At 37.2% G+C, this 27,806-nt stretch overlaps 1 protein-coding gene across 16 annotated transcripts in view; it reads left to right on the top strand.

Moving 5' to 3' along the window:
• MLLT10 (MLLT10 histone lysine methyltransferase DOT1L cofactor) overlaps positions 1-27,806 on the top strand; it is a 249,725-nt gene that overhangs the window by 117,123 nt on the left and 104,796 nt on the right. For 15 of the 16 annotated variants that reach the window (XM_040451254.1, XM_040451253.1, XM_040451252.1 and 12 more), the window contains 3 exons: positions 4,661-4,764; positions 6,173-6,266; positions 8,115-8,210. In XM_040451254.1, the coding sequence (XP_040307188.1) occupies positions 4,661-4,764; positions 6,173-6,266; positions 8,115-8,210 (294 nt within the window). The remainder of the gene's footprint in view (positions 1-4,660; positions 4,765-6,172; positions 6,267-8,114; positions 8,211-27,806) is intronic. The other variant, XM_040451259.1, reaches the window with a different exon arrangement.

Genomic DNA, 27,806 nt, shown 5'->3' with positions numbered 1-27,806 from the left:
TTGGAAATTGTACTTCAGGTAGTATAATCTAAAGAAGTCCCTGCTTCAGATTGTATAATCTTTATTGATCTATATTTTTTTTTAAGTTTATTTTTAAGTAATTTGTACACCCAGTATGGGGCTCGAACTAATGACGCCAAGATCAAGAGTCACATGCTCTCCCCTCAGCCAGCCAGGCACACCTTTATTGATCTGTTTTTTTTTTTAATTTTTTTTTTAATCTTTATTCATTTTTGAAAGGCAGCGAGAGACAGAACGCAAATGGGGGAGGGGCAGAGGGAGAGGGAGACATAGAATCCGAAGCAGGATCCAGGCTCTGAGCTGTCAGCACAGAGCCTGACGTGGGGCTCGAACTCACTGACCGAGAGAGATCATGACCTGAGCCAAAGTTGGCCACTTAACCGACTGAGCCACCCAGGCGCCCCATTTATTGATCTGTTTTTAAGTCTGTTGATTGTTTTCTGACTGCCAACTCAAATCTACTGTTGAGCCTCTTTAATGAATTTTTTTAAACTCAAGTATTTCCATTTGATTGAAGTCTTTGTCTTCCAAGTCTAACATCTGGGTCCCTCCTCAAAGACAGTTTCTAATGTCTACTTTTATTCTTGTGTGTAGGTCACACAGACCTGTTTCTTTGCACGTCTTGTAATTTTTTGTTGAAATGGACATTTTAGATAATATAGTCACTCTGGAGAATGATCCTTCCTTCTTATGGGTCATGTTGTTTGTTTTGTCATTTATTTGTTTAATGACTTGGCTGGACTAATTTTCTTATGTCTGTTTACCCAACAGTGTGTAACTTCAGGTGGCCCTGCTCAAATGTCCTGGGGGAAAAAAAAAAAGGCCTGACTTCTTAGGGTTGCCTGTGGATCAACATAAACCACTTATTAGTCAAAGATTGTGTTTAAATTAAGCCCCTTTAGCTAGTTACATTTTTCACCCTTTATCACTTAATATGTATGTGATTTAGAGATTATTTTCTAAGGAGATCTGAGGTTCTCTCTGTCGGTTGTTCTCGAACATGTGCAGCCTTAAGCATGCATGCAATCTTTCAGACCATCACATATGAGTGTGATTTTATTTTCAAGTCTACATTCGCAGGAGTTGCCTCTGGGTCACAGTAACTTACTTTTCAGCCAGTTTTTGGTCATAGGTTGTACTAAAGCCTTATGAGCCTTATTGGCTGATGGATCTGTGTGTGGCTTTAGGGAATGCTTTTACATCGGCCTCGAGTCCCACTTGGATTTTTCCTGAGTGGGTGCAACTTAGTTCATGTACATAGCCTTCTATACCCCCAGGGATGAATGTGATCCTAGGAGGGCCCTGATTTCTTGTCTTTCTCTCATTCTCTCTGTTAATTTTCAGGCTGGTTTTACTTGTTTCTATTAGTACCTTGGAGCTACCAGTCCTGTCTTAATTGCTTGCCACCAGAGTGATTGATTGATTATTTTTAATGTTTATTTTTGAGAGAGAGAGAGAGAGGTAGAGGGACAGAGAGAAAGAGGGAGGCACAGAGTCTGAAGCAGGCTCCAGTCTCCGAGCTGTCAGCACAGAGCCTGCCTGACTCGGGGCTCGAACTCGTGAGCAGTGAGATCATGACCTGAGCCGAAGTTGGACGCTTAACTAATTAAGCCACCCAGGCGCCCCTCTGCCAGGGTGTTTTTGTTTGACAGTGTCCTTAAGCTTCTCCACATAGTCAGTCCTCTCAGGCAAAGCTGTTGGGCTCTTTGTTCTGAAGATGTTCCATACCCATGTGCCTTTCTGAGAGTCTCTACATTACTGCTCTGGAACTGGGGATGGGGATAGCACTCTGCTTCTCCTGAAGAGACACAGGTACTCCAGCAGTGTGCTGGGAGGAAGAAAGGGTATAGTAGCCCCCTGGTTTTCTCAACCCATTTCCTCCTCTCATGGAACTTCCATTCTACCAGCAAAAGGGGGAGGGATGATAATGGCCTCAGGACCCGGGGCCTGTTGTTAGGGTGGGATTCTATGAGTGAGAGCTACCAGTTGTAAGTAGGATGAGAGTCACTGGAGACTGGTTCTTCTAGGGTAAAACGATATAGCTTCAGACTAGGAGCTGAGGGGAGAGGGAGCCTTATCTTCTCGGCCACACCCACCCAGAGGGGAATTTCCATCACAAGAAGCTGTGTGTGTGGTAGGGTGGTGATGGGAGCAGATCATGCCTCAAATTCTAGACTCTCACTGTTCTTAGTGAGATTCAGTACACTTTTTCAAAAACAAATTTTCCACTGTTTGCTACATGTCTTTAGGATAGTTTTCAGAGACTCTCTCCCCAGTGCCCTCCAAATCTTGGAAGTGGAGAGGGGATCCATGGAGCTCTCACTTCACCATTCCAGGAGTCTGGAAGTCCTTCTCTCTCTCTCTCTCTCTCTTTTTAATATTCATCATAATTTTTAGTTTTATTGAATTGTCAAAAGGTGGTGTCTTTTCACTGTTTTGGAAGTTAACTGAGAGATTCTTTAAGGCCCACTTGCATATTTTCCATGAATTTTGCTATATAAAATGTTACTGTTTCAGTCTGCTCTGTCTTTTCTTTTTTTAATCTTCTTGATCATTTGTAGGTTAAAAAAATGTATGTTACAGTTTCCCATTGTAATTGTTTGATACTTTGTTTTTGTAATTTGAACGGATAGAGATGCTCTTATTCACTGTGTCTGGTTTGGTTTTGTTGTAACTTGGGATTTTACTTGTTAGAGGTATAAAATAATTAAGAATTTTTTAATGTTTATTTTATTTTTGAGAGAGAGAGGGAGACACAGAATCCGAAGCAGGCTCCAGGCTCTGAGCTGTCAGCAAGGAGCCCAATGTGGAGTCCCAACCCACGAATGGTGAGATGGTGACCTGAGCCGAAGTCGGATGCTTAACCGACTGAGCCACCCAGGTGCCCCTACAAAAATTATTTTAGGGACACCTGGGTGGGTTACTCGGTTAAGTGTCTGACTCTTGATTTTGGCTCAGGTCATGATCTCACGGTTTGTGAGTTCGAGGCCCATATCAGTCTCCGCCCTAACAGTGCCAAGCCTGCTTGGAATATTTCTCTCTCTCTCTCTCTCTCTCTCTCTCTCTCTCCCCCCCCCATTCTCCCTCTCTCTTCCTCCATCCCTCCCTTCCTCCCTCTCTCTCTGCCCCTCCCATGTGCTCTCTTTCAAAAATAAAACAATCTTTTAAAAAAATTTTTTAATGTTTATTTAGTTTTAAGAGAGAGAGAGAGCACAAGCAGTTGAGGGGCAGAGAGAGGGAGACAGAATCAGAAGCAGGCTCCAGGCTCCAAGCTGTCTGCACAGAGCCCAACGAGGGGCTCAAACCCATGGACCTCAAGATCATGACCTGAGCTGAAGTTGGACGCCTAACCGACTGAGCCACCCAGGCACCCCCAAAAATAAAATAATCTTAAAAAAATAATTTTTCTCAGTCTGAATCCTTGTATTTCAGCAGAGGAGTTTAAATTAACCTACCTGACTAGATACTAGGCTTTTTTGAGAACTGTGTTCTTGTAAATATCGTTGAATTGTGTTATTCTGGCACCACAGTGCATAATGGGGGAAAGCGCTCTAAGTTTAAAGACATACGTGGTCCCACTGAAGTTGGCTAGCTTATACCTTGTTACTCTTCAGAAATTGGTTTCCTTTTAAAAGTGTTACCGAGTTTATGTAGACATTAATTTTTGTATACTCAACTTCTAGTCAGCTGATTAATTTTCTTCATTATACACTGATACTCATAGATTGCCATTTATGTAGTTGAGTTGTTCATGAAAAGGTGGTACTGTTTATCAGCTATTTTTACCCGGGAAAAGGACCAGATGTAAGTCAAAGTCGGTGGCAGTGTTTATTGGTCAGTGTCTCCTGGGGGCATCTCTGACCTCCTTAGCGAAAATGTCTTCCCCGCAGGCTCAGTCTGTCAGGTTGGCAGGCTGAATGGCAGCTCAAGTAGGATTCTTGTGAAGAGACGAAATGGCCTAAATTTCGCTCCTCATCCAGGACCATGCTTCATCTCTTAGGTCCCAACTCTTTGTGTCAAACTCCCGTAGATATGCTTACTTCCAGCAGAGGAAAAGACGAATCTTTTTTTACACTCTCGTCCCAGAAATCAGTTGAATATTGGTGAGGAAGTTTTAAGACCAAGGTGTCGTAGGCTGTGTCCTGGCCCCTGGCCTTGGTGCCTGTGAAGATTCTCGCTGCTGTGCAGGGTATTTGAGCCTAAGGAAGACTGGGTCTTTGTGAAGTTCCACTAGTACTGTTTACCTATCCTTGTTTATGTCTGCATGTTGGTAAAAATCAGATTACTGACAGAAAAAATGAATTCATGTTTTGAAGTAAAGTAGGTTAGACAGTAAACCCAATCTTGACTTCTGAAGATAATTGCAAAACTCATTTTTTTTTTTTTTAATGTTTATTTTGAGAGAGAACAAGCAGGGGAGGGGCAGAGAGAGAGAGAGACAGAATCCAAAGCAGGCTCCAGGCTCTGAGCGGTCAGCACAGAGCCCGACGTGGGGCTCAAACCCACAAGCCATGAGATCATGACCTGAGCTGAAGTCGGCCACTCGACCGACTGAGCCACCCACGTGCCCCTAAGATTCATTGCTATAAAAACACTTGTAAGGTTTTTGCTTAATTTTGTTTATTTTTTCTATCCTAAGACTTGCTACATTTGTGATGAACAAGGACGAGAAAGCAAAGCAGCTACCGGTGCTTGCATGACATGTAATAAACACGGATGTCGGCAGGCTTTCCACGTGACGTGGTAAGTATGCTTCTGTCGTCGTACAAAACCGAAATTCTTGTGCTTCGTACAAGGAAATACCTTGTAAATTAAAGGCTTAGGTACTCAAATATTTACAGTAAATTTTATTGGGATGATTTCTGTGTTTAGAGTTTATTCTAATAAAGATGATTCTAATAATTGAATTTACCAGAGCAGATTTTCAATAGGTGGATTCCGGTTCTCATGTTTTATTTAGTTTCATTTTGTTTAAAATATCGGTGTTTGTTACCTAACCTTTGATTTGTTGTTAGGACTGAAAGAGCTGATGTAGGTAAACTTCGTGCGGTGCCTGCAATATTAGTACGGATTTTAATCAATGATCGTGTTTCTTCACTGCATGTTTGAAGGTGGGGGAGAGGGGGAAAGCAGTCACTATCATATTCTCAGTATTCTGGTGGCTACTTCTTAAGAAGTTACCTAAGATACTTTTTTGGCATAAAATTTCAAGAGTAAAAATTATCCTAAAATAAAATATTCAACATGATAGACAACAGTTCAAAATTAAAGTTTGGGAATAATCCAAGGACTTGTTACTTTTAGGAAATAGTCTGTATTTAGCAGCCAGTATAGACACATGCTTTATTTCCTGAGCTTTCAGTGTATGCATTTAAGAAGTCCATTTTAGATTAATTTTGGGGAATGGAAAAGACTTTTGGTTGTATAAATTCTGTAATTAATGAACTTAATTTTTCTAAGATGAAAATTCTTTCTTGGGTAAAGATATATGCTAATACTACTGTAACTTTGGAATGTTAAAAGTGGAAGGCCAAATTGACAAGATAATGATTATAAACTTTAGCACTTTGTGGGTTTTTTTTTTAAATGAATATCATAACTTTAGGATTCGATTCCATTTCTTCTATTGTTTTTGACTGGAAAACACAGCTATGTTTATCTTGCCTCCTGTATGGTTCTATGAACTGAAGCATTTCCTTGTAACAGTACGTAATCTGCATCTATGGGGCACATCCCATCCCAAGTCATTTCAGTCCTTTAGAAGCCTGGCCTTTCTGTTAGTACCTGTGATAATAGAGTGAAGAAGTAAAATGGGTGGGGGGTATCTTAAAACAATTTAATGTCTATTTGGTAATGTTAAACATTTATATATATGCATGTTTAAAACATACATAAATCTTCATTCTTACTAGAGGTAGATGGATCAAAAGTTTATTATAAGCTACAAATATAACTTAAAAAATATGTACTTGATCACAGTAAGAATAAAGCTTTACATTTGCCCCCTTTACTCTTAGATGTATAAGGTTTAATTACAAACCTTACATGCTTGGAAGTGAGTTTTAATTTATTTATATATACATAACTGTAGTTTGAGATTTAATGTATACGTATTATATTTTTATATATATTTTTTGGCTTCTATTTTCAGTGCTCAGTTTGCTGGACTACTTTGTGAAGAAGAAGGTAATGGTGCAGATAATGTCCAATACTGTGGCTACTGTAAATACCATTTTAGCAAGCTGGTAAGAATTTATCTTGAACTTGCAAAATTCTGTTTTATAAAAAAGGCATAATAGCTGTTGCTTTTCTCTTGATTTTTGTGTGAAATTGTTTGCAATTTCATGGTCTCTCCTGGGATTTAAAAGATCTAGTAATTGTTAAAGATTTTGCTTTGCTTTGGTTCATTTATAATGATGAATATTATAAAATAAGTTCTATTAATTAATAGTAAATGTTAGGATACGTTTAGTAGAAAAAGCATGTATAAAGAACTCTATAATCTAACTCTGGTGATTTTTCTCACTTGTTAGTCATCTTTTTTGCTATATTACTATTATTTACTTATTTTCATTTTTATTTACTAGGAGATAGTAAAATTGAAACAAAGCTGTTTTGTAACTTCTTGGTTGAAGATGTTGAGAAAAATGTATTTAAATACAACTTTGGGAATATTTTACATTTTTTCCAATTTTTACTGTTTCATAATAGCATAGATGATTGAGTTGGTAAAATTTGGTTAGTTGTTACATATCTTGTGTCCGTTTTCCTTTGAAGGATCGATATTTAATGTCCTAAGTGTCTATTTTTTTTAGTCTTCAATGATGACAGATTTGTTCACGAAAGTTTAAGTTTTCTTTGTTTTTAATGTCTTGTTTATATTTTTATTAACTTTCCCTTGTGAATGGGGCTATTTTTTTATTCCTTTCTTTTAGGTAAATAGTAAGGGCCTCTTACTCATGAAATCAGCTCATGATTCTCTTCTGGTTCATGCCTATAAAATACTTAGATTGTGTAAATATATTGCTTGCTATCAGAAACTTTTATTTTAAGGACAACGAATATTGAAGTGTTTTAAGAGTAATTTTGAGATAGGAAAATTGAAAATTTTGCTTTCTAGATGTTAAAAGCATTTTGGAATCTTAGTTTTCTAAATGGAAGATGATATAGATCAAAATTCAGAAATAATGAAAATGGATTATGAGAGTCTGTAAATTGAATTTTCTCATTGCTAGTTATTGACATGTTGTTGTCCCATTTGCTAGTTAGGGAGGAAAAGTCTAATAATTTAATAAGATTATTTAACCTACATTTGCATAGAATTTGAATGCCTTTCATAGTCATTTTTGTCTAATTTGAACTAGTTATGGTACCACCCAGTTTTAAATACCTCAAATAACTCTCACTGTCATACTTTATTATGAAATTGTTTAAGTATTTTAAACAGAAATGTGCATACTTTTATTAATGCTTTGAGAAATGCATGGGTCTAATGCTGACATTTCCTTTAATTTTTTTCTTAATGAATTGCAGAGACAAGTTTTTAGAAAACTATGCCCTAATACTGAAAGTATGAGATATAAAGGCTTCTTGCTTTTTCTAGTGTGGCAGAAAAGTAACTCTTCAAATATTTTCTTTTCTTTTCTTCTAGTCTTGGCATCCTTCCTCAGTATGGCATTCTCTATTTTGGTTGGAACTCCTTTTCTTTTTTAAAGAAGACAATGAAAAATTATAGTTGATTTCTTTTAAGAGGTGGTTTTGTGACAAAGTGACAAATAAGCTCCTGCTTATTTGAAAATATAATCTGTTTTCACACATTTTCATATATGTACAAAAATATGGCATTAATGTTGAATTTAGGTTTAGATTTTCCTTTATAATGCAATAGACAGCATATAGATGGTGTCTAAACTGGATTATATAGTTTGAAATAGCAAGGTGGTTTTTTTTTTGTTTTGTTTTTTTGTTTTTGTTTTTACTTCAGTAGACATTTTTAAATACTGCACACTTGAATTGGTTTAAGCCTAACAGAAAGATTATTTAAAAATTTTTTATATACATATACATGTATGTATATATATTTTCTTTTTTAGAAAAAGAGCAAACGGGGATCTAATAGGTCATATGATCAAAGTTTAAGTGATTCTTCCTCTCACTCTCAGGATAAACATCATGAGAAAGAGAAAAAAGTAAGTGGATTTGTTGTTGCTATATATGTAGCACATCTACTTAATATTTTTTTTCCCTTTTTTATATAAAATTAAGTTCTTGATAGCTGGATTGAGATATGGAAATACTGAAAATTTTTGACTAATTGAGAGTATAAAGTCAAAGAGTAGGTTTAAAATAATGCCATATTTGTGAATATGTTTGTATGTACCTGTTTCAACTGAAAATTTGAAATACAGCTTGACCGAAAGCATGAGAGAGATTTCTTGCATGTGTTACTGTGGTCATCTTGTGAAATCTTTAGGTGACTTCAGCATTTGTGGCTATACATTATTAACTGACTATTTCACATGTAAGTAAAAATCTCATCATCTTTTTCACTTTATAATGGAACAGTTTTGAAGTTCTGTATATTCTTGACTTTTTCTCCCCCAGTGGTGCTGCTAATGGTTTATTATTATTATTTTTTTAATGGCCAAATGTGTAATATCATTTGAGAATATTTTTGTCTTTTAATAAAGCACTAAAAGCTTGCCTGATACTAATCTGTCTTTTTCTGACTTACCTTTTTTCTGCTTACGTTTTTATTTATTTTAAAGGATAGGATATGAGTAATTTTTAGTGAAGTAATAATAAGTACCGTAGAATCATTCATAGGTTATATTGCCAACATAGGAAAAGGATACTACTGTGAATTGTTTTTAATGAAGTGAGGATAAAAAAGACATCTTCAATTGGAAAGTAATACTACTCTTAAACATTTGGTATAAACTAGTTTGGAACCTTTTCATGTCTGTAAATTCTTAGGATTTGGGAACAGATTTGATTTGAATTTATGTGTGTGTCTTTTTTTAAGGTAAACATTTTTAAAGCTTAAATTTTTAATTTTGAACTTGGGTTTTCAGTTATGAGTGAAATAATTATAACTTTGTATTTGCCTTTATAGCATTTGTTAGGTTTATATATATGTTTTATAGACCTTATAGGCAGCAAGTATACATATTCATCTTGATTTCTTTAATGAGGTGGTTTTGTGATAGTGACAATTATAGGGTTCTATTTTGCTGTCTTGTTTGGATTACTGATGGGAAAATGGCAGATTGGGTTTAATTAGCAGTTTTACTAAGAAGCGCTGTGAGATTTTATGTAAGCTTATTTTAATCCACGAATGAGGGATATAGGTAGGGCTCATTGTAAATTATGAAGAGGGAAGTCTTACTGATGATACTCTTCTCTTCAGCCATTTCATGAGCATTATCTTGTTTAAAGAAGTGTTTGTGGTATGACCATGTTTATCCTAATATATGCCCGTCATGGTTGTTTTTAATGGTCAGTTATTAAATGTAGTACAGTGTTTAATAAATACAGTGCTAATGACTATATTTATCTTTTTTGTTGTAGGAATGAGATTTTCATTTTATGAGTGTTTTTACAGTTGAATACTAGGTTAACAACATTGTATTTAGTCAAACTGTTTAGCTATGAATTTTAGCAGTTGGTATTTTCATTAGTATATGAATACTATTTGCATTTTGTTTTTGGCATATGTAAGATTAGTATAACTTGATTTTGTTGTCAAACTTAAAATCATTTCTACATTTTATTTTGTAATAGTTTTTCTGATAATCTATAAAGGCTAGGAGGTACACATAGTATACATTTATTATTGTTGGACGTGGTTGCTTGCCTTGGGAATATTTGGGAAGGGACTTTTTTTATTATGGTATGATGCTAAATGATAATACAGCTGTAAAGACTGGGTGTTATAGACTGTGTCATCCTCTATCCCTCTTTATCTCTTTTAAGATTTTAATATCTAGTAGGTTTATCTAGTATATTCTTACCCTGTTATAAAATGTTGCATTGAACGGTAGCACTCACAATCCATTCTGATTTTAGAATACTGTATATTGTGAAGTGAATTTTGGTCTTATTCATGAGGTATGTTGGAGTCACTCTCCCTTCGAATTTTTTTATCTACCTTCATACTGGTACATGTTTTAAAATCTATTTTAAATATTTTGTATTAAGTTATAACTAAGTGGTCATAAAGAATATTTCATACTGATTGTTGTGCTATCCAGATCCCTTATTTGAAAATGAAATCAACAGTTTATAAATTACCTTTTTATGTAACTATGAGAACATAAAAAAGTGCATAGTTCTTGCTTTTCAGAGAATTTATGTGTGACCCAAGATATATTAATACTGGTTAGATATTAACTGTGAGAAAGGAAAATTAATAGTGAGTTACAACTTTGAATAAAGGACAGTTTCCATACAAATGGAAAAGTTGGCATATATATGTATTTTTAAAGGAACAAAAGTACGTGTTTGAAATGAATTGAAACTATGTATAGGAGGGGTTTAATTCAGTCATTACACAGTTTGTATCTTTAAGTATTGTTTAAGAAGAATACCCTCTAAGACTATTTTTAAAAAAAAATTTTTTTTTTTCTAATGTTTATTTTTGAGACAGGGAGAGACAGCACGAACGGGGGAGGGTCAGAGAGAGAGGGAGACACAGAATCTGAAACAGGCTCCAGGCTCTGAGCCGTCAGCACAGAGCCTGATGCGGGGCTCGAACTCACGGACCGCGAGATCATGACCTGAGCCGAAGTCGGATGCTTAACCGACTGAGCCACCCAGGCGCCCCTGCCCTCTAAGACTATTAATGTTCATTATAAAACAGAATTTTCTTTTAAGCCTAATATTTTTATGTTTACAGAAGTGAGATTGTGGGCCAAGGTAGGAAATGGAGAAGGGGTATCAGACATGGCAATACGTGGTTGTATTGTGAGGTTCCCAGCTTCAGAAAGGATTTTTTTTTGAAAGTTAATTTGTGGGTCTTTATTTAGAAATCTGTGGTTATTTAATGCATTGAGATAATGCAGTTCAAATGATGCTCAGACACATCCTCTCCCTACTCATTAATGTTAACTAATCCATGATGTATTAAAAGTGTGGTATTATACTTAACAATACTTTGCAGCAAAGTCACCATTAGTGACAATGTATTATGTGGAAATGCGCTCATTTCCATGTAGGTTTCCTAGAAAATTGTTCTGTCCCCTACTGTAGCTATGAGGGATTATCTCCTGCAGTGTTCTCCACCCCCCTTACTTGCTCTACTTTACTGTTACTAACAATTGGCAATAGATAAAGGAGCTTTTGCCAACATAAATATTGTTAGTGTATGCTGGGTGTTTGCGGGAGGTAGGTTTGCAGTTAGTGTTTTGTGAACCACAGGTATTGACTTACCGTTTTGTAGGAATACTCATTTCTTTGAAGAGAACTGGGCTACTTCTGTGGCTCTCAGAGGACAAACTCTCATTCACAGAGTTGTCATTACTTTTCTGTATCTTTTTAAAAGTTTTCAGCATTGAGAGCTACCTGTCATCCCCTTTCCTTTTTTGTGTACTTTCCTTTTGGAAATCTTCCACTCAAGTTAAAGCTTTAAGCTTCTACATGTGCAAAGAGTTAAGAGAGGGCAAGGTCTTTTCAGGAACAGCAGTTAAGAATGCCTGGGGTGTGTGTTTGGTGGGGCTGAAGAGTGACAGGAGACCACTTGGTCAAAAAAGGGCAGTTCCTGAGGATTTTATAAGTGATGCTTGTTTGATCCTTCATCCTGAGGTGTTGGGCAGCCAGCCAGAAGGATTAAAATTTTGTTGACTTCTGATTTTGCAATAATTTTAGACTCTGAGAAAAGTTGAAAAATAGTACACATTTCTCTGTACCACTCACCCAAACTTTCAAAATGTCGACATTTTAAGCTTTATCATGTCGTCCCTCCCCTCCCCTCTTTGCTGTCCCTCTTTTTCACTCTGTATATTCTTTTTCTGCATTACTAGAGAATAATTAGAAACGTAATACCCCTTTAGCCTAAGTGTACTACTCAGTGTGTAGTTTTAATAAAAAGGGGGATTTCCTACATGATTATAGTACAATTATCAGAATCAGTAAATTAACATTTTTTACAGAACCATTAGCTAATCTGCACATCCCATTCAAATTTCCCCCACTGATATCCTCCATACTGACAGGGGAAACTTTTTCTGGGTCAGAATCCAATCCAGGATCACGTTTAGTTGTCATGTCTCCTCAGCTTTTCAGTCTGTTCCTTCTGGAATATTTCCTTAATTCTTTGTCTTTCATGACCTTGATGACTATGAAGCCCTGTTTCAGGTTCTTAGAGACATTGCTTTGATCTTAACAGTGGATTTTATGGTCACACCCTTGTTTTACTCTTCCTGGAATGGTTTTCTGAGAGTACTCTTCAGTACCTTGTTACTCTTCAGAAATTGGTTTCCTTTTAAAAGTGTGTTACCAATTTTATGTAGACATTAATTTTTGTATACTCAACTTCTAGTCAGCTGATTAATTTTCTTCATTATACACTGATACTCATAGATTGCCATTTATGTAGTTGAGTTGTTCATGAAAAGGTGGTACTGTTTATCTTTGTCTGGAAGCCATTCTTTACTTTTATATTGTCTGCTTTTTGCATAGTATATGAATTTTCAGGACCACCAAATAACCTTTCCTGATTTAGTTTATCTCTGTATTCCTTTATTTTTTTAAACAAAAAATCAGATTGCACTTGCAACATACTACTTAAAAAATCGCCTTAGTTAAATCATCCAATTCATTAAATACACTTTCTACTTTCTGTGTTACCACAGGCAACAATGTTGTTAAACTTTCAGCTTCTATATAACAAGGACCCCTTTTCCTCTAATATACAATTAAATTTCTCTCACTTTGTTTTATGCTCTGGATAGCAGCCTTCCTGAAAGGCCAGAAGGTTTCAAGTAATAGTCTCTTCAGTATTCATTAGTCTTTCCTCATAATCTCCTGAAAGTCCTTTTAGCTTTTGCCCATTGCTTAATTCCATGCCACTCCCCCATCTTAGGGTTTTTTGTGATGGTAGTGTACCACGCCTCATAACAAAATCTGAATCAGTTACCTATTGCAGCACAATAAATTTCCCTAAAGTTGAGTAGCTTTACTATAATAAACATTTATTGTCTCACAGTTTCTGTGGGTCTGGAATTTGGACTTAGGGTTTTTCTAGCTCAGGGTCTCTCATCCGATTGCAGTCAGGATTTTGGCAGGAATACAGTAGCTTGAAGCTTGATTCAGGCTGGAGGATGTGCTTCCAAGGTGGCTTAGTCCCATGGCTAGCACGTTGGTGCTGGCTGAGTAAGAACCTCACTTTCTGGCTGCACGGGTATTTCATTAGGGCTGCTTAGGTGCTGTGTGACAGGGCACCTAGTTTTCCCCAGGGTGAGTGATCTAAGAGCAAGGTGAAAGCTGCAGATTTTTTTTTTTTTTTTTTTTTTTTTTTACCGTTTATTTTTTATAGAGCGAGTGAGCGCAAGCAGGAGAGGGGCAGAGAGAGGAGACACAGAATCCAGAGCAGGCTCCGGGCTCTGAGCTGTCAGCACAGAGCCCGATGTGGGGCTTGAACTCAGGAACTGCTAGATCATGACCTGAGCTGAAGTCGGACACTTAACTGACTGAGCCACCCAGACACCCTGAAAGCTGCAGTTTTTTGTGACCTAGCCTCGCATGTTACATGTTGCCTTCCCACCCCCCTTGTTGAATGACTTTTTTTTTTTAACTTTTTTTTTGGTGGTAAAATATATATAAAATAGCATTTGCCATTTTAACCACTTTTAAGACACTTCATTTTTGCAATATTCTGTTCGTTACACAGAGCAACCTATTCAGTGTATTTGGATACTACCTATGGGCGAAGATCATGGGATATTCTTGGAGGCTGGCTACTCCACCTTGAGAATTGGGCAGATACCCTGTTTCCTATTAAATTTTTCACTTACAGGTTTTAGCATCCATTGATGCTTCTACCTGAAACAGTGTTTGACAGAAAATAATTTTCCATAATTCGTTCTATATCCATTAATTAGTTGGTATTCTGTAAATTAGAGCTTCCCTCCCTTTCTCTCGTTTTTCATCAGTAATGGGGAAGGGAGGATTCTATAAAGGAAGTAGCCATAGATACAGGAAGAAAATTAGGAGAGATCTGGTATGTGAATATTTTAAGAAAGTTAGTGCTCAGCAATTAGATGCATTTGAGAGATCAACTAATATAAAGCAAGTATATGTCTTTTGGATTTAATGCTGAAGAAGTTCTTGAGACAGTCTCAGTGTAATGGTCAGAGGAGAAGCTAATTGAAGTTGGTAGATGAATAGAGTAAATATGAGGAAATGTAAATAGAGTATTTAACTCTTTTAAAAGAATCTTGGATGTCAATAAGAGGGAAGAAATAGGGCAATAACCGGAGGAATACATGATACTAAGGTGTAGTAGTGAACAAGAAGAATACTTTGTCTTCCTGTATTGTGGGAGGAGGAAGGAAAGAGTCATTTAGATCCTTAACTTGGTCACCTGGATAATGAAGCAGAGAAAATAGGTATGGACAGAATCCTAAGGGAGATATTGCTATGCAGATTGGGTGTAAATATAAGGAAAAGGAACAAGTGAGTTGTTGTCAGAAGTGTTTAAAGTAGTAAGTCATGGGATCCAAGTTGGATAAATAGATGGAAATGAAACTAGGGGACAGGGTCACATAGATTTGGACAAAATGTTGGAGCAAGGGTCTGGAAGACTCCGTGAGGTCCAAGAACAAGTAAGAGTGTGAATCAACGCAAAGTTACGGAGAAAGTATAGGTCATAGTGGTTTAATATTTCACTGGTCGTTCTGACATCAGTTATTGCGAGACAGGTCTCCATGGGTCTCTCAGATTCGTACACATCTTATGAATAGAGGCCTTGACTGCCTTTGTTCCAGGTTATCTTTTCAGAGTTGTTTACGTAATGAACAGTCTTGGAAAATGGAGGCACCGTCATCAAGAGCAAAGGGCAGATTTGCTTATAGCCATGGAAAATATACAGAGATAATATCTCTTTCTGGGGTATTTGGCAGTAGGCCTGCTTACTGTTCAGAATTGGGTTTCCTAAGCCCAAAGTTCCTCTCCTGTAATGAAACCCACTATGTATGCAAGCATCATTTGACACTTTTCAGGTCATCGTGTTAAAACTGGGACTTGGGAACCGTGGAAATGCTGACATTTCTGGCTACTCCTGTTGTTGTGAGTAATAAAGCCCTTTGTGTGTAACCAGGACTCTAGTATCTTCTTGCAGCATCCATGAAGCTGGCAGCTCACTTGTTAAATAGGATAGTAGACCCTTTGTAACTTCTGGCACAAGATGTTATTATACGCATATTGAAGAAGAGAGAATTTAAGTGAATGCTATTGGAATTGAGGATGTTCGGGAATTGTGAGATTTATCTACCTAGGATTAACCTTATTTTGGCTAATTGTGGTCTTGTGGTCAGGGCTGTTGGGATACTGTGGTTGAAGGTCTTACATGGAGTAGGGAAGAATTACCTAAAGAAAAATCATGGGCAGACAAAAACAAGAGATACCTACTAGTAAATGACAGAGCCAGGATTTAAGACCAAGTATGCCTGACCCCAAAGTCCATGGATTATTTTTCATATATCTTCCTGTCTTTTTCTTGGAGGTTTAATAATCACATTTCTTTAAAAGTTAGATAAATCAGATATATTACAAAACTTTTCTTTTGTATGAGTACACATGGTGAAGTTTTTTCATGTTCTAAAAAGAATGCTAGTGCAGGGGCGCCTGCGTGGCGCAGTCGGTTAAGCGTCCGACTTCAGCCAGGTCACGATCTCGCGGTATGGGAGTTCGAGCCCCGCGTCAGGCTCTGGGCTGATGGCTCAGAGCCTGGAGCCTGTTTCCGATTCTGTGTCTCCCTCTCTCTCTGCCCCTCCCCCGTTCATGCTCTGTCTCTCTCTGTCCCAAAAATAAATAAAACGTTGGAAAAAAAATTTTTTTAAAAAGAATGCTAGTGCAAAGAATCTTGGGAATCTTTTTTTTCCTTATGAATCTTATACAGTGTTTCAGGAGGTTGTTATTTAGCCTAGTAAATGTTTGGGAGAAGGGATTTATAAAGAGTGTGTAGCTTAGAAGGGATAGATACCTTGTCAAAGAGGATGGATGACAAGTGAAAATTACAAGTTGGTGTGAATAACCTTTTTGAAATTTTTCTTGAATTTAGATGTTGAAGACAAACATTAATACAGTGTGCATCAATTAAATGGCATGTCCATGAAATGGGCTTTTGTGACTAATTGAATTGGTTGAAGGCTAAATTCTTTAGTCTATAGAGTTATTATTTTTCGTAAGGTTGAGATTCCACAAGACATAAAGACTCAAATGCTTACATACATTTAGGTGTTTAGGGTTATATTCCAGCTATCTAAAAACCATAGCATTATGGAGATTAAGTGACTATAAGGAATTGTTTTACTATTATAATACAAATATTTGTCAATATATTATCTATGTTAAACTATCTAGTTTAATTTCCTTTTTCATAGTTGAAGAAATAAGGACATGCATGTTTAATTGATAAACGTTTATGAAGCATCTACTGAATTTCAGACACCATGCTCATTTCCTAGGAAAACAAATTAAAAATGTAGAGCGTCTCATTGATATTAAACAGTTTGTCCAAAGTTATACATTTGGGAGCATAATAGTGAGAAAGCTCAGTTTATATTTTTAAACTTTTGTGCTCTGTTCATTTGACTTGTGTATGTTTTAGAAATGGAGCAACAAGCCGTGAGAGTGTTGAGTAAATAGGTGAAGTTTTATGAAAAGATGTTTACTGTATTTCATCTAATTTGACTTGTCACTGATTGATACATACCACTAAGAAAGAAAAAAGGATGCCGAGTAAATTGTGACATAGGATCACCGTAATATACGTGTCCATTTTATAGGTTTAAATAAGTTACTTAGAATCTGTTAAATATGGCATGTCAGGAGCTTAAAGTTCATATTCTTTCCCCCAAATAAGTATTAGATAATTACTTTAAGGTGTATATATAAAATGGTTATTTATCACTATTTAGCTACTTATACCACCTAATTTTTAGAAATGATATAAATGGCCAAGAATAAATGAAAAGTTATGACTTGTGTGGAGTGGGATATGTGTGCCTCACATTTCTCATTGTGTCTAGGTGATATTAGTATTTAATCTCATAGGATTGTTGTAAAAATTAAGTGAATTAATGCATCTAAAAATGCCTTGGCACTTCTTAAAAAAAATTTTTTTTTTAGGATTTGTTTATTTTTGAGAGAGAGAGTGAGGAAGGGCAGAGAGAGAGGAACAGAGGATCCCAAGCAGGCCCCACACAATCAGCGCAGAGCCCAATGTCGGGCTCGAACCCACCAACTGTGAGATCATGATCTGAGCCAAAGTCCAATGCTCAGTTGATTGGGCTACCCAGGTGCCACCCCTGCCTTGGCATGTCTTAGAAGTGCTAGTTGGAAATCTGGTTGTCCGTGCAGAAAACTGAGAGACATCTTAAGTGTTAGTTAATATTATTAATATTATTATATTTAAAATCCATGATTTTAAAAGACAAATAATGGGGGAAGGGCCTTTTAATAGGAGTAAAAGATGCAGTATATATACAAAAGATGTAATATGCACTTAAATTTTTTTTAGTTAAAAACACTTTTTAAATAAATTTTTAAAAATGTTTATTTATTTTCAAGACAGCACAAGACAGGGGAGGGATAGAGACAGAGAGGGAGACACAAAATCCAAAGCAGGCTCCAGGCTCTGAGCTGTCAGCACAGAGCCCGATGCGGGGCTCAAATCCAGGAACCGTGAGATCATGACCTGAGCTGAAGTCAGATGCTTAACTGACTGAACCACCCAGGCACCCCTTTAATTAAAAATTGTTTTAATTAAAAAAATTTTATTCCTAATTTTGCTTAATAATTTTATTTATAAAAGACTGGAAGAAAAGTCAATAGGTGTTAACCATGATAGCTCTACTATATTTAGCTTTTTTTTTTTTTAAGACTATTTCCTAAATATTGTTTAGTTCGTTTTTAAATAACTTATATACCAGGTTACTTTTACCTTTCTATTTTTTCTTTAAGTTTTTTAAATGTTTATTTTTGAGAAGGAGAGAGAGCGAGAGAGTGAGCGAGCGTGAGAGAGAGCATGCATGAACATGAGCAGGGGAAGGGCAGACAGAGAGGGAGAGACAGAATCAGAAGCAGGCTCCAGGCTCTGAGCTGTCAGCACAGAGCCAGAGGTGGGGCTCGAACTCATGGAATGTGAGATCATGACCTGAGCCAAAGTCAGATGCTCAACTGACTGAGCTACCCAGGTACCCCTTACCTTTCTATTTTAAAAGATTTTAATATTACAAGAAATTTGTATGAATAGTACAATGAACAGCTATGTAGGTTTAACCTAGATTCAACAATTGTTGACATTTTACACCACATTTGATTTATCTTTATACATATGCATAAAATACAGAGACATTTAAAAAACCTTGTGTATCCATTTGAGAATTAATTGCTTACATGGTGACACTTCATCTCTAAATAGGCATGTATCTCCTAAGGACATTCTTCTACATTGCTGCAATGTAACTATCTTACTTAAGAAACATAACATTAATGTAGTAGAAAGTCATGTATTATATTATTCATTAATTATTAATGTTATAAATGATCACCTATGATTATATTTAATATATTAGTGTAATATAATACCACTTTGATATAACATTAAATACTTGGGAAATAAAACATAATTAATTATGAAATATAACCACTATTTAATACATAGTCCATATCCAAATATCTCTTTTTGTCCCAGTAATAGCTTTACTTTAATAGCTGATTTGAAAAATTGACTCAGGATAGAGTGAAGTATCAGATATTGCATTTAGTTATTTTTCTTTAATTTGCTATAATCTAAAAACAGTCTCCAGGCTTTTCTATCTTTTTGACATTGATATTTTTCAAGAGTCCAGACCATTTGTTTCACAGATTATCCTTCTCCAGGGATTTTTCTTATTTATTTACACCTCCTGATTAGATCCAGGTTAAATATATTTGATAGAATTACCACATAAGGGGTGTGTTGTTCATAGCGCATCACCTCCTTTAAAAGAAAATATCATCATATCATATTCTTTTACTGGGGATGGTATTTAGAAGCCAGTTCTGTTTGGCGTGTGTCCCTGTTTTACAATGGACCCCTGCCTGGAAGGGTGATTTGAGACTTAGATCAGTCCTTCTTCTCTGTAGGCCTCTTGCATTTGACCAGTATTGGCAAGGACAAAACCCTTGTCTCAGATGCTGTTCTCACACTGGCCCCCAGTGCTTTCCAGTGGAGACTGTTGATTTGGGGGTTTACTTGCTACTTCCTTCTCCCCTCACAAATACTGTTACCATGCATGTCTTTAGGGCTTTGTCCCAACCTGCTTGTATTTTGGAGTTCATGGCGATATTTTGAACAATTGGTTTTGTTGTAAATGTTAGTCCACGGATTTTGGTTTTCTTGTTTAAGCTGTTTCTTTTTATGTGGGGACTCAGATTGGGAAACTGTATGCTATATGCTGCCACCAAATTCCCTTTCTTACTATTTTATTTTTTCTTATTTTAAAAGGAGTTTTCTACTTGTGTAATTTTATCATCTGTATGTATAAAGACTATAGATTTTTATATGTTAATTTTATATGCTACTACCTTATTGTATCATGTGAGGTATTTTTATCACTGATAATTCACGCTATCATTGGTTCACGTAAAATTTTATTTTATTAAAAAATTTTTTTGAAACGTTTATTTTTTGAGAGACAGAGACGGAGCATGAGCTGGGGAGGGGACAGAGAGAGAGGGGAAGTCACACATTCCAAAGCAGCCTCCAGGCTCCGAGCTGTCAGCACAGAGCCCGATGCAGGGCTCGAACTCATGAACCATGAGATCAAGACCTGAGCTGAAGTTGGACGCCTAACCGACTGAGCCACCCAGGCGCCCCTGATTCACTTAAAATTTTAAAGGGGGTATTAACCTCAAGTGATAATTTGTGACAGAAGTAGTACAAAGTAGTTTTACAATACCTTAGTGTGTTATCAGATCTTTTGTGTCATAATAGCTGTATCTTAAAAGCAAGTGATTTTTGTTGTTGTTTTTCACTTCACAAATAGGCAGTATCAGAAACAAATTGATCTGAAACTTTTAGTTATAGCATTTCATTTAAGAGGGGAGAATGTATGGAAAAGAAGTATGTAGCATATAGACAGAACATTTTAATAAAAGCAGTTTGGGGTAGCTCTCCAGCCACTTGTACTTATCTGTACAAGCTTATTTTGCTTCTCCTATGATAATGATAATGCCTTGGGCCCTATATTTCTCTCTCCATAGTAGTTCTAACCCTAATTCTGTTTATTATGATAAAATACATGTAACATTTACTATCTGAACCATTTTTTTTAATGGAGCATCTCAAGATTTTTTTTAAGTTTGTTTTTTTAGACAATCCTCTAATTCTTTTTTAATTATTATTTTTTTTTTTTTGAGAGACAGAGCATGAGAGAGAGAGAGAGAGAGAGTGGCAGAGAGAGAATCCCATGAGGGGCAGAGAGAGGGAGAGAGAGTGCAGAGTCTGAAGTGGGGCTCTAGCTCACCCAAAGTGGGGCTCCAGCTTAGCTAAAGCAGGGCTTGAACTCATGACCCATGAGATCATTACCCAAGCCAAAGTTTATGCTTAACTGACTGCGCCACCCAGGCACTCCAATTTTTTTAATGTTCGTTCATTTTTGAGAGAAAGAGCGAGAGAGCACAAGTGAGGGAGGAGCAGAAAGAGAGAGGGACACAGAGAATTCAAAGCAGGCTCTGTGCTGTCAGTGCAAAGCCCGATGAAGTGCTTGAACCCATGAGCCGTGAGATCATGACCTGAGCCCAAATCAGAAGCTTAACTGACTGAGCCACCCAGGCGCCCCTATCTTAACCATTCTTAAGTGCATATAGTTCGGTGCACTGATAGCTGTGTCAGGACAGCAACAAGTCTAAAACCTCAATGCGCGTGCTTTGCCAGAGATTGAAAATGGCAAAATCATCAGTCACAGAAACTTCTAGGTCAAATGCATAATGAGGGGCCCTAAAGGTAGAGAATATAGCTTGCTGCACAGATACCAGCACAACCTGTTGGTTTGGGCTCCTCTCAAAGAATGCATATTTGCAGGAGAGCTGATATAAAGGAACAAGTAAAATGCCAATGAATCATATAGAGGCTTTAATACCTAAAAAGTTCAACAAGATGCCTAGTCTCCTTTTTGATAGTGGGGTAGGGTATTGAGACCTATGACGGATCAGACATTGTAAATCTGCTCACATAGTTCCAAATAACTTCACTTGTTGAGCAGGTCCCTGAATTTTATTGTGGTATTTCACCTGGCCTTGGTGGGAGAGGTGTGATAACATTGAAGGAAGAGTGTTGAGAGTGATGCTGCTGACTCAACAGCCCATAGCGAAAGCTTTGGAAATCAGAGGATAGAGAGACACTACATCCTGGCATACCTGTTGGTGTGACATTTGGCAAGGGGATTTAGATTGTCCTGAGGAAGCGCTGCAGACTTCTATCGGAGGCCTTGCAGTATGCACATGAACTGACTTGATCCTCTGGTTATAAGTGGTATGGCAAAGAAGGCATTGGCAGTGTCCAGGACAACTTAGCAAGTACCATCATTCCTTGTAATAGATTAAGTCTGTAGCAGCTGTGACTGTGAGAGCAATAACTAACTCAGTTGACAGTAATTTACTATTGTTAAGTCTCTAGCTCCTGTTCACCTTTTTTTTTTTTTTTCCAGTGGCCTTGCAAGGTTTTTGTGTTGAGGTAGCACATCTGTTACTGTAAGTCTTTAATCAAGGTTGTGGTTTCCCTTTGTCCTCCTGGAATTTCTGTTCCATTTCTCTTGGGCCACTGAGGGAAAGGAAATGGTTTGGGAAACTATTTTTATATTCCATTAGCACTTCCTGATTGGGGGAATACTGTTTGGCACTTACAGGTGGGTAATGACAAGCATATAACACAGGAGTTTGTAAACTTTTTCTGTAAAGAACCAGATAGTAAATATTTTAGGCTTCGCAGATCACATACAGCCTCTGTCACATATTCCCTCTCCCCACCTCCACCCCCTACCATTTTTAACAGTTCTTTAAAAATACAAAGATTATTGCTAGGTTGGGTGTCATATCAATTCCTGCTACACTTTTAGGTATATAAGCAGCACAAGAATAGTTAATTACCCAAAGGCTTGGCCCACAAAGTCACGTTAGCATCCTTGCCCTACTGAATCTGTCCACTGAATCCTAGTGCCTTTTTCTTTAATGGCCCAGATAAGATAGTGATCTGGGTATCTTCTCTCCACATTCCTCAGCATACTTGAATGGTTATATATGGTCATTGATTGATTCCTTCTTGGTGACAGGGAAACCTCATCGCCATCTCTAATCATTTTTCTTCTTCACAAAACTGGTGTTGCCTTAAAGGATGAGGAGGTTGGGGAAGAGTGAGAGGTTGTGGGGTTAGAGAGTGGCTCTGTACCATTAAATATGCCTTTGTATTTACTTTCAATTTTGAAAGGCACGGTGACTGCTCATGAGTCACTCAAATAAATTTCCCATCTTTTCAGAACTTACAATGCCCTATTAAGTGATGTCCTTGTGATCGATGCCATTTATTTCAACCCTTGGAACCCCTTGACTTAGCAGCCAGATTCTACCCTTTGGTTGACTAGATCTTGGCTTAACATAGTGGGGACCTCTTTTGGAGAGCTTGCCTTAATCTGGAATATCTGCCACCCCATTACTAAAGTAGCCTCTCAAGTTTTCACCTACTTTCAGTAAGGTGGTAGTTTCATAAGGGCTGGGAGAGTGTTTCAGGGTGGCTTTGCCAACTGGTAAGAATTTAGCTAGATTTCTCATTATCCAGTGGTGACCTGTATCACACTGTAAATACTCTGTTAGCATTTTAAATCCAATCTGGGGCATTAAGAGCCTGAATACTAGTCAAGGTCTCAACTGTAATTTTCCATGGGAATTGGTTTATCTCTGGAAAATCTCCCTGAGAGGGCTGGAACTGCCTTTAAACAGCCAGGACCCACTGAGATCTTTTACTGTCATCTCTAAATGAAAATCAAGTTGGCAGGATAGCCTGCAGGAGGTATTTTGCTACAGTTTTGTTGATGCCATTCTTCCTTCAAGTGAATCAGAGTTTTAAAGATTTGCCTCTTTTCTGTCCACTATGGTTGCATGCTAGCTTTCCTCCTTTCCTATTCAGTAGAGGTCAGTGTCTCTGTAACTGTTACCTCAAGAGGGTTGGAGCATTTTGTCCTCCAAGGATGAATCTATATCAATAGATCATAGAACCTATGAATGAATCTTACTGTTAAAATTGGATGGAACTGAAGCCAACTGGTGTATTGTCAAGGAAGTCTTTCTCTCTGGAGAAGGTTTAGCAACCACCAGAACATCATTTGGACAGCTCTCTCTGTATTTCCCAGTTCTCAACCTGCAACCATCTCCTCAAATCCTTCTCCTTATAAAACAATAAAATGGAGGACGGTTTATTTACTGCCTGATTGCCCACATAATTTACTTGATAGGTTTGTTACCCGTTCCCATAGACTTCTCTTGGATCCCATTAATTGGCCTGTGGCACCCTTATCCTTACTTTTCCAGAAGCCGCTGTCTCTCTCTAATGGCATCGTGTTCTCATCACCAAGCTGTCAGGCGCTGTGAAAGAGGTCCATGATTACCCTACTTGTAACTGCTTAGGAGACAGAAGAATTCTGGGTCAGGGATGAAGGCCAGTTTGTTACTTGCATGAGTCACAGGCCAGAGTATCAGTATTTTTGTACCATTCCCCCAAGACCCAGTTTCCATAAGGCAACACAGAGAGGGCCACGTGACATCTGCTTATGCCATCTGTTGCATTGTAGTAGAAAAACCTGGAGTTTAGGGCATCTGAATCTTTTCTAATGGACAGTAAGCATGGCTGCCCTTTGCTCCTAAGGTAGACACTCTGTCTTACGATTCTGTTCATTATACAACCTTGAAAAGATAGTCTAAAACAATGGGTTAAGGCATTGCCGCTCTCCTAAGACATGCAGAGAAAACAGTAGAGACTCCTATAGAATTGTCTCCCAACACTTAACAGTTCTCAAATTATGAGTTGGCTTCATATAGTGTTAATTTTTCATTCACAGCTAAGTCCAAAACCGGTGATCTTGATTGGCAGACAGCTTTCTTCCAGGTCATGAATCGGGAAATTAGGTTCTTTCCATCTTATGATTTAGCCTTCTTTTCTGTGTTGCTTTGATGGCTGCCATGGTCATTTGCATTAATCTCTGGAAGAGGAAGGAGCATGGACACTTAATTGTTGGGGGCTGTTAAGGACCATGCCCAGAGGTGACTTCCATGCTTTTTCATTCAGATTGCATTTGGCTAGAACCCAAAAGTTCTATAACTGCATATAACTGCAAAAGAAACTGAGGGAAGTGTCTAGTTATATATAGTCTCAGGAAGATAAAGAGATGGGTTTGGTGGATAGCTGGCATACCTCATTTTAGCCCATTCTTTTTGTTAAGTCATAGGTAATTACAAAAACTAGAGAACATTTTAACCATTTCAAGTTAATAATAATAAAAAAACCCAAAACCCACTCCTGAATCTGCCATCCAGAAATAGTCATCATTCTTACTAAGTAAAACATTCTAGATGTCATTTTTATACATACATGTAGAAACATTAAAAAGGATGGTTAGGTTGATAAAAGTTATTTTGTTAAGATGATGTAATGCTGTTAATACTTAAAAAATATTAAAGTCAGATTTAGGTACATAGAAGAAAAAGTGAAGCAAAATAGATACCACAATTGAACTTCAAATAAAATTTCCTTATCACAAAGGATATTATTTCTGTAAATATAACTTTAATAATGGATATTATAAAAACAAACACCATTATCTTTCCAGTTTAGATGCTCTCAGCTGTTAGAGAATATTGCTATAGGAACAGGAAATTTATTATTTGGCATAAGAAGTTCAGAGGCTAGACTTTTCTAGATTGTTAATTTCACAATAGCCGGTCCAAGAGTGGCAGGGCATTGTGTTTTTGTGGTTCTTTTGGCTTTTCTGGGCATGATTGCCAGGTCGCTGCAGTTATTCCCAGGATCTTGACCTAATACTTGAACATCCGAAAGCAGGAAGGGAGTACCTTTTTAAGAATGGGATGTTCAGTTCATAGTCATCTCACAGAAAATGTCCCCTTCTGTTTTATTATCCCAACCCAAACCTATCCCAGACCTAAAGCAGTCAGTGGCTAAGGAGAATAGATTTATCTTAATTGACTCAGACACACCCATGTTCCCTGTCTGGGTTAGAGTATGAGGCCACTTTTATCAGTATATGAGAGAGTGATTAGCCAAAGAAAATCCCTTCTACAAGGAAGGGATTTATGTATAATTACTGTTTGGTGGCAAACTATTATGTTTCTGACTAAATGCTTCAAAATCTATATTGAGTTCTGCTATAAAAACCTTAGCAACCCCATTTCTGCTATCCAATGTTTAAAAAAATTTTTCATGTTACATTTTTCAGGTTTGTAAAAACATAATCACTTTCTCAGAGTTGTGTATTCAGTTTGTTAGATGGTCACTACCAGGCCTCTTACCACAGTTTCTCCAGTAAGTTTTTTATATCATCTCTTAAATTGATTTAGTTTTATTGTCAAGTTTTTTCAAAAATAAGTTCTTACAGCCTGTATTCTCTTGAATTTTTTCATAATGGGAAATCATTCCTGCCTTAACTTTAGAATTCTTCTTCCATTCTATAGGTTGCCTTTTAGTTTTGTTTCCTTCACTGTGCAGAAGCTTTTTATTTTGATGTAGTCCTAATAGTTTATTTTTGCTTTTATTTCCCTTGCCTCAAGAGACATATCTAGAAAAATGTTGCTATGGCTGATGTCACAGAAACGTCTGCCTATGTTCTCTTGAAGGATTTTTATGGTTTCAGGTCTCACATTTTGGTCTTTAACCCGTTTTGAGTTTATTTTTGTGTATGGTGAAAGAAAGTGGTCCAGTTTCATTCTTTTGCATGTAGCTGTCCAGTTTTCCCAACACCATTTGTTGGAGAGACTGTCTTGTCTCCATAGTATATTCATTCCTCTTTTGTTAATGATTAGTTGACCATATAATTGTGGATTTATTTCTGGGTTTTCTGTTTTTTTCCATTGATCTATGTGTCTTTTTTTTTTTTTTTTAATGTTTATTTATTTGAGAGAGAGTATAAGCTGGGGAGGGGTAGAGAAAGGGGGGCAGAGGATCCAAAGTGGGTTCTCTGCTGACAACAGTGAACTTGATATGGGGCTCGAACTCACAAACCCTGAGATCATTACCTGAGCTGAAATCGGACATTCAACCTACTGAGCCACCCAAGTGCCCCTGTGTGTCTGTTTTAAAAAGATTTTTTTTTTAACTTAAAAAAAAAAATTCTTTTAACTTAAAAAAGTTTTTTTTTTTTAATGCTTATTATTTTTGAGAAAGAGAGAGAGAGAGAGAGAGAGAGAGAGACAGAGCAAGCAGGAAAGGGGCAGAGAGAGAGGAAGACACAGAATCAGAAGCAGGCTCCAGACTCTGAGCTGTCAGCACAGAGCCCGATGTGGGGCTCGAACTCACAGACTGTGAGATCATGACCTGAGCTGAAGTCAGCCGCTTAACAGACTGAACCACCCAGGCACCCCTCCCTTTTTTTTTAAACTTTTTAAAAGTTTATTTATTTATTTAGAGAGAGAGATAGCACAAATGGGGGAGGGGCAGAGAGAGAGGGAGACAGAGAATCCCAAGCAAGCTCCACATGGTCAGCATGGAGCCTGACCTGGGGCTCAGACTCACGAAACTGTGAGATCATGATCTGAGCTGAAACCAAGAGTTGGATGCTTAGACTGAGCTACCCAGGTGCCCCTGTTTTTAATGTCAGTACTGTACTGTTTTAATTACTACTGGTTTGGAATATAACTTGAAATCTGGAATTTGTGATACCTCCAGTTTTGTTTTTCCTTTTCACAATTGCTTTGGCTATTCAAGGTGTTTTGTGGTTCCATATAAATTTTAGAATTGTTTGTTCTAGTTCTGTGAAAAATGTTGATATTTTGATAAGGATTGCATTAAATGTGTAGATTGCTTTGGGTAGTATAGACATTTTAACAGTATTTGTTCTGGGCGCCTGGGTGGCTCAGTCGATTGAGTGTCTGACTTCAGCCAGGTCACGATCTCGCGGTCCGTGAGTTCGAGCCCCGCGTCGGGCTCTGTGCTGACAGCCCAGAGCCTGGAGCCTGCTTCAGATTCTGTGTCTCCCTCTCTCTCTGCTCCTCCCCTGCTCATGCTGTGTCTCTCTTTGTCTCAAAAATAAATAAAAACATTTTAAAAAAATTTAACAATATTTGTTCTTCTGACCCGTTTCTTTACATTGTTGTGATTTTCTTTCATCAGTGTTTTATAGTTTTTCAGAGTACAGGTCTTTCACCTTTTGGTTAAGTTTATTTCTAGATATTTTATTAATTTTGGTGCAGTTATAAATGGAATTGTTTTCTTAATTTCACTTTCTGCTACTCCAATTTTAGTGTATAGGAATGCCACAGATTTCTGTACAATGCTTGATTTTGTATGCTGTTATCCTCTG

Source organism: Herpailurus yagouaroundi, unplaced genomic scaffold, assembly GCF_014898765.1.
Source record: "Herpailurus yagouaroundi ecotype Mexico unplaced genomic scaffold, PumYag 203, whole genome shotgun sequence".
In the NCBI taxonomy this organism is placed as follows: Eukaryota; Metazoa; Chordata; class Mammalia; order Carnivora; family Felidae; genus Herpailurus; species Herpailurus yagouaroundi.
The sequence above is the reverse complement of the archived record's forward strand: the minus strand, read 5'-3'. Positions and strand labels throughout refer to the sequence as shown.